This window comes from Eptatretus burgeri, chromosome 3 (genome assembly GCF_056783735.1).
Source record: "Eptatretus burgeri isolate ZD-2024b chromosome 3, Ebu_testis_v1, whole genome shotgun sequence".
Taxonomy (NCBI): domain Eukaryota; kingdom Metazoa; phylum Chordata; class Myxini; order Myxiniformes; family Myxinidae; genus Eptatretus; species Eptatretus burgeri.
In genome coordinates, this window is record NC_140963.1 from 46282242 (window position 1) to 46294741 (window position 12500).

The 12500-nt window shown below is 41.9% G+C and overlaps 1 protein-coding gene across 2 annotated transcripts in view; it reads left to right on the plus strand.

Annotated features, from left to right (window-relative positions):
• Positions 1-12500, plus strand: part of LOC147029799 (thrombospondin type-1 domain-containing protein 7A-like) — a 251933-nt gene that overhangs the window by 10639 nt on the left and 228794 nt on the right. For both annotated transcript variants that reach the window (XM_085873134.1, XM_085873133.1), the window contains exon 2: positions 350-503. In XM_085873134.1, the coding sequence (XP_085729260.1) occupies positions 350-503 (154 nt within the window). The remainder of the gene's footprint in view (positions 1-349; positions 504-12500) is intronic.

Genomic DNA, 12500 nt, shown 5'->3' on the forward strand with positions numbered 1-12500 from the left:
CTCAGGTGACACCATCTGGGCTTGTTTGGACTATGGTGTAATAGGAATAAGAATTTCTAATCTAACCTTCACCTCTCATGTTCTTTACAATGCATTAAAATGCTCATTTAAAGCTTTTTTATATTCTTCGTAGGTTTCCATTTATTTGTCTTTCCTTCTTATTCAACAACACTGACTTAATCAACATTTACAGTTCAACTTTTGTCTATATTCTTATGTTTCTTCCATGGCATTATGTTAAAGGCAAAAAATGTAAATGTACCAATTACTTTAAAATCAACCAATATCACCGTTTCATTTACTTCCTGCACGTTTTCACTGAAAATAAAACATTCACGTCTGTGTGCAGGTGTGTTGTCAACAAGGCAGAGGGACCTGGACAGGAGGTGGCTTCTTCACTTTGTGACTCCATGTTACCACCTCCTGTTCAACGACCATGTTTTCATCCTTGTCCAGATCACTGCGTGCTGGGGGAATGGGAAGCATGGACTTCGTGCACCCAGGTGAAAACACATGACTATTTATTGAATTATTTATTGAAACTATTTATTGAAAAACACGTGACTATTTATTGATTCTCATGTGTGTGCTATTTTTGAATGTCTTTCTAGCTGTGGAGGAACTCTGGGAAGGGTTTGAAACAGCAAAGGACTTACATTGGTAGTCTTTCTTGGTTGCTATATGCAGCTTCTTCAGCTGGTAGAGGAGAATATTTATTGATATAATCCAAGCCACCTGTGTTTAGTTGATTCGGTGAAAGCTGATTGGTTATTCCCTCAATTCACTGGTGAGAGATGTGTATTGGTCTTTCTTTTTCATATATATATATATATATATATATATATATATATATATATATATATATATATATATATATATATATATATATATATATGTATGCCGGAGTGTGTCTGTCCATCCCCGAATGACTTCCTCAGTTTTGGGGCAAGCCCCACCAAACCTTCTGTGGAATGTTGTGGGGTTCCAGCTGCTGTCCTTAGGTGGGTGAGAGTTTTCATAAATTCTTCAATACAATTATGATTTTGAGTTTCGATTCATATGAAGGCGCACCCAATTTGGATGCAACATCAGAATGGTGTTTCTCTTCGTTTACCTCATGATTGTTTGTAACATTGTATTTTGTTATATTAATGGTGTAGTATTAATTTGTGATTGTAAGGATGCTGTGTGGAATGAAAATATGGAGAGATTGAGTTGAAAGCAGAATGAGGAAATCATGTGAGGGGTTCCACCCATGACATTCACAGCGTCTGCATTTGTAACTTCGCCATTTTTTGCCCAAGTCCTTCATGAACCGGCTGTCTAGCGGCTGTCTAGCCCCTCCCATGCAGAGAGCATAGGTAACTCGCAAACATATATCGCCAACCCACTTGTAATCCTCCATTGAAAAAAATCGAGAGAGAGAGAGAGAGAGAGAGAGAGAGACAGACAGACAGACAGACAGACAGAGAGAGAGAGAGAGAGAGAGACAGACAGACAGACAGACAGACAGAGAGAGAGAGATATAGATAGATTTGTCGGTCTCAGGTAACGTTTCATCCATGACACAGACTTCTTTGGGCCTAAGGTGAAAAAATATTTTTGGATTTACTCCAGACAACATTGCTCACAACAATTCTCATAATTCTGTCTGACGTGAAACAAAAGCACAACATATACAGTACCAGTCAAAAGTTTGGTAACACCTGCTCATTCAAGGGTTTTTCTTTATTTTTACTATTTTCTACAATGTAGAATTATAGTGAAGACATCAAAACGATGAAATAACACATGGAATTATGTAGTCACCAAAAAAGTGTTAAACAAATCAAAATATATTTTGTATTTTTTGATTCATCAAAGTAGCCACCCTTTGCCTCAATGACAGCTTTGCGCACACTCTTGACATTCTCTCAACCAGCTTCATGAGGTAGTCACCTGGAATGATTTTCCAACAGTCTTGAAGGAGTTCCCACATATGCTTAGCACTTGTTGGCTGCTTTTCCTTCACTCTGCCATCCAACTCATCCCAAACCATCTCAACTGGGTTTAGGTCAGGTGATTGTGGAGGCCAGGTCATCTGATGCAGCACTCCATCACCCTCCCTGGTCAAATAGCCCTTACACAGCCTGGAGGTGTGTTTTGGGTCATTGTCCTGTTGAAAAACAAATGATGGTTCCACTAAGCGCAAACCAGATGGGATGGCTGGTTAAGTGTGCCTTGAATTCTAAATAAATTGCCGACAGTGTCACCAGCAAAGCACCTCCACACCATCACACCTCCTCCTCAATGCCTCATGGTGGGAACCATACATGCAGAGATCATCCATTCACCTTCTCTGCGTCTCACAAAGACACGGCAGTTAGAACCAAAAATCTCAAATTTGAACTCATCAGACCAAAGGACAGATTTCCACCGGTCTAATGTCCATTGCTTGGGTTTCTTCGCCCAAGCAAGTCTCTTCTTATTATTGGTCTCCTTCAGTAGTGGTTTCTTTGCAGCAATTCGACCATGAAGGCCTGATTCACGCAGTCTCCTCTGAACAGTTGATGTTGAGATGTGTCTCTTACTTGAACTCTGAAGCATTTACTTGGGCTGCAATCTGAGGTGCAGCTAATTGGTTATTTCTGAGGCTTGTAACTCAAATAAACTTATCCTCTGCAGTGGAGGTAACTCTGGGTCTTCCTTTCCTGTGGCGGTCCTCATGAGAGCCAGTTTCATAACAGTGCTTGATGGTTTTTGTGACTGCATTTGAAGAAACTTTTAAAGTTCTTGAAATTTTCTAGATTGACTGACCTTCATGTCTTAAAGTAATGATGGACTGTCGATTCTCTTTGCTTGGTTGAGTTGTTATTGCCATAATATGGACTACTACAGCACAGACAAAATAATGGTCTTTTACCAAATAGGGCTATTTACTCTATACCAACCCTTTTTTGTCACAACACAACTGATTGGCTCAAATGCATTAAGAAGGAAATAAATTTCACAAATTAAATTTTAACAAGGCACATCTGTTAATGGAAATGCATTCCAGGTGACGACCTCATGAAGCTGGTTGAGAGAATGCCAAGAGTGTGCAAAGCTGTCAAGGCAAAGGGTTGCTACTTTGAAGAATCGAAAATATAAAATATATTGAGGGGTCGATCGAGTCGAAAAAAAAAAAAAAATTCCAAAAATGCTTTTTTTGAGATTTGTTCTACCCTTATTACACTGAACAACAAATTTCAAAAAAAATTTTTTACTAGAGATGTGTAAAGTGATTAAGACTAATTTGGGTACGCTTATTTCAAAAATCATAGCCGTTTTGCTGTATCACGTCAGGATTTTCAGGAACAGAAATATTCCCATTGCCTAGAAGTCAGGATTTCAATGAAATTTACATATGTCTTTAACATGTCTATTTTGTACAATTGTTGTTAACTTGTGTTATATTTCTTTCTTTCAGATAAAGATGAGTAGGCGTTCCTGTACCAATCATCCTGACAACTTCTGTTATGTCTGGGGTCGGTATACCAAAAAAGATCAACAGCGAAGTATATCTACAGCAGTGAAAATGAAGGCCGCCTACTTTCACTACTTCGGTGTAAGGTGGGGGACCAAGAACAGAGCTGGGCACCACACATCTGCTGCACAAGCTGTCACACAACCTTGACTCAGTGGTTGGTGAGCAAGCGCGCGAGCATGCCATTTGCGGTGCCCATGATATGGCGTGAGCCGCAGAATCATCATGATGATTGTTATTTCTGCTGCACAAGCATCGCCGGCTTCAACAAGAAGAATAAAGGTCACATCAAGTACGCTGACTGCGTCTCTGCTCGTAAACCTGTGCCTCATGATGACGAGAACCCAGTTCCAACACCTCCAGCTGATCAGAACATAGCTGTAAGCAGTGGTGAAGAGGATGGTGATGATGAACCTTTTGAACCCGACACTCAAGAATCACACCTTCTGAACCAGGGAGACTTAAATGATCTTGTAAGAGATCTCTCGCTGTCAAAGGCGAAGGCAGAGCTGCTTGGATCAAGGCTGCAGCAGTGGAATCTACTTGAACCTAACACCAAGATATCCTTGTTCAGAGCACGTCACAGAGACATGGCTGAGTTCTTTGAGATGGAAGACACGATGACATTCTGCAGTGACATCAACGGTCTGTTGAAAGAACTTGGGTGTGATCACGATCCTGCAGACTGGCGCCTCTTCATCGACTCAGGGAAGAACAGCTTGAAGGCTGTTTTGCTCCACAATGGCAACGAGAAACCATCAGTCCCACTGGCTCACGCGTTCGGCATGACAGAGACCTATGAGACTATGCGGCAGCTGCTTGATTCCATCAAGTACAATGACTTCAACTGGCACATCTGCGGAGACTTGAAAGTGGTGGCGCTGTTGTTAGGGCTGCAGTCAGGCTACACGAAATACATGTGCTTCCTTTGTCTCTGGGATAGCAGAGACGACAAGAATCACTGGACGAAGAAAGATTGGGAAGAGCGAAAAGAGCATGTACCTGGTCGACACAACGTGAAGCATGTCTCCCTTGTCGACCCAGCCAAGGTTTTCCTTCCACCACTCCACATAAAGCTCGGCTTGATGAAAAGTTTTGTACGGGCAATGGATCTGAATGGGCGTGGGTTTTTATACCTCAAGGAAAAGTTTGGCAACACCTTGTCGGAGGCCAAGATCAAGGCTGGTGTCTTTGTTGGACCGCAAATCCAACAGATTATGAAGGACGAAACTTTTCCGACAACTCTAAACCCCAAAGAGCTGGCAGCGTGGAGGAGCTTCAAAGCTGTGACGGACAACTTCTTGGGGAACGAGCGTGCGGACAACGATGAAGAAATAGTGCAGCAGCTGCTGGAGTCCTTCAGGAAACTTGGCTCCAGGATGTCACTGAAAATCCATTTCCTACACCAGCACCTGAACTTCTTCCCTGACAACTTGGGAGCAGTCTCGGACGAGCACGGCGAGCGATTCCACCAAGAGATTTCACTCATGGAGACGCGTTACCAAGGGCGGCACAACCCGAACATGATGGGCGATTTCTGCTGGTTCCTGCATCGTGAAACTGACACAGAGCAGCACAAACGCAAAGCCAAATGCCTAAAGCATTTTTAATTACATTCTAGTGGAGTTTTTCTGTAATTTCTATAATTTTGAAGCATTCATGATGAAATAAATGAATGAATGAATTTTTGTAAAATTCATTGAAATCCTGACTTCTAGGCAATGGGAATATTTCTGTTACTGAAAATCCTGACGTGATACAGCAAAACGGTTATGATTTTTGAAATCAGCGTACCCAAATTAGTCTAAATCACTTTACACATCTCCAGTAAAAAATTTTTGTTGTTCAGTGTTATCAGTATTTAAAATGGTGATTTCAGTTAATACAATGGCGATTTCGATGAAACTTGGTTGGTAGGTTCATACCATGACCTAGTTGTGTGCAAATGAGAACCGTTGCTATGGACACCACCGTTGCCAAGCAACGGGATTTTGAAATTTTTGAAAAATCATTAAAAAAAAATTTTTTCGAAAATCAAAAATCGAGCCACGAGCGACTGTGGGCAGTACATTCAGCCATATTGTCAAAAATTTCCAGCCGGATCCTATGAAAACTGTCGGAGAAGATAGACTTTGAATGAACCCAGGTCGAAAACAATAAAAAACGAAGTTCGTTATATCTCAGAGACTATGAGTCAGATATACATGAAACTGGTATGGAATGTTCATGGTATGTCCTAGTTATATGTGAGAAAGAACCGTTGCTATGGACCCCTCCGTTGCCTAGCAACGGCCGAAAAACCTCAATGTGGGGGTATTTTAACGAAAAAACAATCTGCAGCATTAACCCTTGAAGCTGGAATCATGAATTTTCTTGTGCTTAATCCTCAGGTCATTCCCATCGAACGGGCCCATCGTGTCAGGTTCTATTGGGTAGTCGACTGCCCATGTCCGCCTACCGGCTTGTTTGTTTGTTTGAAGGCATGATAACTCGAGAACGGAAGAACCTACCAATGTCAAATTACACCACGTGATTCAGGAGGGTGATGGCGAGCGCTAATTAGATTTTGCTCAAAATCGGTCAAAGGTCAAGGTCACAGTGAGGTCAAATATTCGATTTTTGATGGTTTGATACAGATAACTCGAGAACGGAAGAAGCAACCAATGTCAAATACACCACGTGATTCAGGAGGGTGATGGCTAGCGCTGTTTAGATTTTGGTCAAAATCGGTCAAAGGTCAAGGTCACAGTGAGATCAAACATCCAAAAAATGATAACTCGAGAAGGGAAGAAGCTACCAATATCAAATTACACCACATGATTCAGGAGGGTCATGCCTAGCGCTGATGAGATTTTGGTCAAAATCGGTCAAAGGTCAAGGTCACAGTGAGGTCAAACATTCGATTGTTGATGGTTTTGTGCAGAATCATCGTAGAAACTTCTGGTTTGCGTCGCTACCTTCTCCAGAGACAGCTTTTATTAGACAAGGTCAGAGGTCAAGTTGACGATTTCGTAAGTACCAGTCTATGACTGCTTGTTTGTGTATTTGTCTGCTCGCTTCTGGCAGCCCAAACTGCTCAACCGATCGTTCTGAATTTTTCAGAGATTAATGTCACTGACCCTACAACGGTACCGCATTAAAGGTTCGTAAAATTTGGTCAACTAAAAAGGTCTACATCGGCCGAAAGCCAATTTGAGCCAAATTTTCTAAAATCCTCAAATTTCATCCGATTGACTTAAAAGTTGAACAAGATTTACATAACAGGTCAATGAATTCAACCACGTATTTTTTGTGGTTACCATCGGCAAAAAGGTTAACATGGGCCAAGTTTCTAAAATCTTCAATTTTAATCCAATTTACATGACATTTGAATAGTATTTGCATATCAGGTCACTGAACTCAACCACCTATTTTTTTTGTGGTCACCTTCGGCAAAAAGGTCAACATAGACCAAAAGGTCAACATGGCCAAATATCCAAAATCCTCAATTTTAATCTGATTAACTTGAAATTTGAAGAGCATTTGCATATCAGGTCACTTAATTCAACTACCTATTATTTTTGAGGTCAATATTGTCCAATAAGTCAACATAGGCCATAAGGTCAACATGGGCCACATTTCTAAAATTGTTTCTAAAATTGTCAATTTTCATCTGATTGATTTGAAATTCGAAGACCATTTGCATATCAGCTTACTGAATTCAAGCACCAATTATTTTGAGGTCAAGATAGGTCAACATATAGGCCAGATTTCTAAAATTGTCAATTTTCATCAGATTGACTTGAAATTTGAAAAGGATTTTCATATCAGCTCACTGAATACAACAACCAATTATTTTGAGGTCAGCACATGCCAAGAGGTCAACATAAGTCAAAGGTAGGGCCAAAAACAATATATAGCATGATATCTCAAAAAGTTGTGGACGGATTCGGATGAAACCTAGTGGACATGGTGGGTATGGGAGAAGGATGAATTTATTCAATTTTGGTGAAGATCCGGATCCGGATCTGATAATTTTTGGGTAGTCCATCCAGTCGAAAAAAAAATATTTGAAATTTTTTATATCCTTATTATCAGTTTTTCCGTCAATATGTCTGTCTGTCTGTTCGGTCCAGTGCCTCGTTAATACAATGGCGGTTTCGATGAAACTTGGTGGGTAGGTTTATACAATGATCTAGTTGTGTGCAAATGAGAACCGTTTCCCTGGACACCACCGTTGCCGAGCAACGGGACTTTGAAATTTTTGAAAAAATCATAAAAAAATTATTTTTTCGAAAATCAAAAATCGGGCCATGAGCGACTGTGGGCAGTGCATTCAGCCATATTGTCAAAAATTTCCAGCCGAATCCTATGAAAACTGTCGGAGAAGAATGACTTTGAATGAACCCTGGTCGAAAACAATAAAAAAAACGAAGTTCGTTATATCTCAGAGACTACGAGTCAGATATGCATGAAACTGGTATGGTAGGTTCATGGTATGTCCTAGTTATGTGTGAGAAAGAACCGTTGCTATGGACCCCTCCGTTGCCTAGCAACGGCCGAAAAACCTCTAAATGTTGGGGTATTTTAATGAAGAAACAATCTGCAGCATTAACCCTTGAAGCTGGAATCATGAATTTTCTTGTGCTTAATCCTCAGTTCATTCCCCATTGAACGGGCCCATCGTGTCAGGTTCTATTGGGTAGGCGACGAGCCATGTCCGCCTACCGGCTTGTTTCAGTTATTCTTCACCATTGAGAGATCAGGCTAAACCAATATATAGCACGATATCTCAAAAATGTATTGGGCCAGACATGTTCTCGTGGATCAGACATTATGGGGTGGAGGTATGCGCTCTTACAAGTGCCCTTCCAGTTCCATTCGTTTGTTACTTATGAAATGTTTAGATTTCGTAAGTATATTGATGACTTCCGCCATCTGTTTGAGTGTTTGTTTGTTTGTGTGTGTGTGTGTGTGTGTGTTTGTGTGTTTGTTGGTAGGCACGATAAGTCAAGAACGGAAGAAGCTACCAATGTAAAATTACACCACGTGATTCAGGAGGGTGATGGCTAGTGCTGATTACATTTTGGTCAAAATCGGTCAAAGGTCAAGGTCACAATGAGGTCAAACATTCGATTTATGATGGTTTGGTACAGAATCATCATAGAAACTTCTGGTTTGCGTCACTACCTTCTCTCGAGAAAGCTTTTATTAGACAAGGTCAGACGTCAAGTTGACGATTTCGTAAGTACCAGTCTATGACTTCTTGTTACTTAAGAAATCTTTAGATTTCGTAAGTATATTGATGACTTCCATCTTCTGTTTGTGTTTGTTTGTTTGTTTGTTTGTGTGTGTTTGTGTGTTTGTTTGTAGGCACGATAACTCGAGAACAGAAGAAGCTACCAATGTCAAATTACACCACGTGATTCATGAGGGTCGTGGCTCGCGCTGATTAGATTTTGGTCAAAATCGGTCAAAGGTCAATGTCACAGTGAGGTCAAACATTCGATTTTTGATGGTTTTGTACAGAATCATCGTAGAACATTCTGGTTTGCGTCGCTACCTTTTCTCGAGACAGCTTTTATTAGACAAGGTCAGAGGTCAAGTTGACGATTTCATAAGTACCAGTCTATGACTGCCTGTTTGTCTGTTTGTGTACAGCATATCTCAAAAAAGTTGTGGACGGAGCCAGATGAAATTTTGTGGGCTGGTTGGATGTCTGATTTGGACAAACTGATAAGATTTTGGTGAAGATCCAGATCTGGATCCAGCAACGAGAATTTTTTTGAGTCATTCTTCACCTTTGAGAGATTGGACTAAACTCATATATCATAATATCTCAGTACATTGCGGACAGATTCGGTTGAAACTTGGTGGTCAGGTTGGGTGTGTCACAAGGACGAATTGTTTCGATTTGGGTGAAAATCCGAATCCGGATCTGGATACGAGAATCATTTAATTTCTAAAGTGATTCTTCACCATAGAGATGCGGCCAAAAACGATACATGTCATTATATTTCAAAAGGTGGTCGACGCATTATGACAGCACTTGGTGGATGAGTTTGGAAGGTGACAATAACAACCTGATTTGATTTTGTTTAAGATGCGGATGCAGATCCGGCCTTTCAGTGGGATAGAAAACGTTAACTGTTCAGCCTGGCAGGGGTATGCACTCTCCAGAGTGTCATTCGACTTGACTTCATATTATTAGCTGTGGATTTATTGTAACTGTCTGGTGGGGGGGGGGGGGGGGAACATCATCGAAAACTCGAAATCTGCTTCATCTCTTCATCTTCCAGGTGAAAAGCCTTTTCTTAAACATGTTTGATTTTACCTGTTCACAAGTTATTTGTTCTTCCTTTAAGAAACAAATCCTGTGAAGATGGAATTTGTTACTGGTCTGCTTCACCACTGTAAACTCAATGCTATACAGAATAAATAGACCTCTGACATTGTTGTGATGAATATTGTAACTTCCTCATATATTACTTATTTCTACTGAACCGATAACTGCACAGCACAGGCTGATACAAATTATTTGTTTTTCAATCTCCATTCGGAGATTTGTGGTTTTGTCAGATTTGTGGAGATTTGTTGTAATCAGGGATGACCAGAGAGAGAATGTATCAGGATTGTATCAGAGGATGAAAACGTTGCCGCTGCAGAAGATTAACTAATGAACAGGGTAGGCTAATTGCCCTGTGTAAAATGGTTTCTCTGTGTGTTTTTTCGAATCTCCTCAAATACTTTTCATTTCCAAAATGCAACTTTTGCTGCAATGGTCTCCCAGAACTGATCACCAATGGCAGTGCATAAAGCCATTCAAGGCACCACTATTATTTCAGCAGTAAATTTTGCAGCCAAAATGAATAGCATTAATTTTAATTTTAATCAATCTCTCTTCTCTCCTCTCCTCTCTCTTCTCTCTCCTCTCTCTCCTCCCCTCTCTCCTCCCCTCTCTCCTCTCTCCTCTCTCCCCTCCCCTCTCCCCTCTCCTCTCCCCTCTCCTCTCTCCTCTCTTCTCTCTCCTCCCCTCTCTCCTCCCCTCTCCCCTCCTCTCTCCTATCTCCTCTCTCCTCTCTCCTCTCATCTCTCCTCTCTCCTCTCTCCTCTCTCGTTTTTTTTCTAAATTACCGAGCCAATTATTTATTTCCACTCATCACATTTAGTTGTTTATAAAGATTAATGTTTGTGAACATATCACTGAAACATCTATGAGATGCAACGTTGTTTTTCAGTGAATGCTACTCAAGGTTGTCTCCGGATACGTATGGGCAGTGTTTGTCTCCGGACATGTCTGGATGGGAGTTTATCTCTGGACAGCTTGGCTCATACATACGGGCAGTGTTTGTCTCTGGACATGTCCGGGCAGTGTTTGTCTCCATACGCGTCCCGGTGTTGTTTATGTCTGGATGAGAGTTTGTCTCTGGAAGTGTCTGGGTGGTGTTTATCTCTGGATGCATTTGGGCCATCTTTGTTTCCGGACGCGTCTGGGCGGTGTTTGTCTCCGGATGGGAATTTGACTTTGGATGTGTCCGGGCAGTGTTTGTGTCTGGACAGCTTGGCTCTGGAGGCGTCCAGCGGGTTTTGTCTCCACACGTGTCCGGGTGGTGTTTGTCTGCAGGCTGTGTTTGTAGTATGACCGGTCGAAAATGGATTTCAGACATTATTTTGTTTCCATCGTCACTATTGTTCTACGCAGAATAATTTTGATGAAACAGTATGAATTGGAATTAACACTCTCCCGCATGTCTGCCTTCCCTTCCTCTCACCTCACACTGTCTTCCTTTCCCCTACACCTCCTTGCTCCCCTACCCCTCCATGATCCCCCAGCCCTCCTCGCTCCCCTCCCTCCTTTCTCCTTTTCCCTCCCTCCTTTCTCCTTTCCCCTCCACCTCTTCACTCTCCCCGCTCTCTCTCTATCCCCAAACCCTCTCTCCCTCTTCCCCTTTCTTTTTCTCCCTCCCCCCTTTATTATTCCCATCAGCGAAGCGACGGGTGGTATTTGCTAGTAACATTATGGAAAGAACAGTAAAAAGCGGGAGCAGGGCAGAGGGACTTAACAACAGCAGGGCAGAGGGACAAGGTCGAGAGAGACGTGGAGGAAGAAAAGACATGGGGAAGAATGAGATCAAGGAGATGGGGAGGAGAACATGAGCGAGGGAGGTGAGGTGAACAAGCCTGATACAAGGTCTCAATCACAGAAGTGGAAGGAAAAACCAGGGAAGAAGCAGAATGTAATTTTTTTAAACAAACAAAGGGGAGGATTAGGCAGCTAATGGATATCTGATAACCTGGAAAACTGAAAAGAGGTGGGCTTGGGGTCGGTTCATTAAATTCGAAAAGATCATGGTTTTGGATAGGGGTCTCCGAAGATGGTGATCAGCTGTTTTGAAGAACTGGTGGGAAGAATGAGATTGAAGAGAATGTGGAAGTTGGTTCCACAGGTTGGTGGAAAGAGGAAAAAATGAGTGCTTGTGAGCAGTGATTCTGGATTTTGAAATGTTTATGTGGAAAGGTGTTACTGGCTGACTATCTGCCCTGCAGAAACCGGGGGTACAAAGCATGGGAAGGGCAGACTGCAGAGGGTGCAAGATCAGAAAGGAAGCAGTGGAATACAAATAGACCATTGACCTGTCTGCAATGTGAATGCCATATTCCCATAGACTCAGCTTCATCCTGTGAGATTCCAATTATCTTGAAGGTCTTTGCTTCCACGGCGTCAAGCTGAGCAAGATTTGAGGCAGGGATGCCCAGCCCAGAGGGGAGAGCAGTACTCCATCATCCTGTGGAAGAAGGGCTTGCAGGTGGACAAGATCATTTTTCCCCCCAAGGAAAGACTTTGCACAATATAGGATGCCCAGTTGGCGACTAGCTTTGGAGACCAACTTACACATGTAGTTTGCCCAAGAAAGATCATGGCTGATAGTGAGGCCCAAAAGTTTTCGTCAAGAGGATTGTTCACGAAGTAACTAGATCGGAGGGTTTGTTGAGAAAGTTGACCTGTATATGCTAT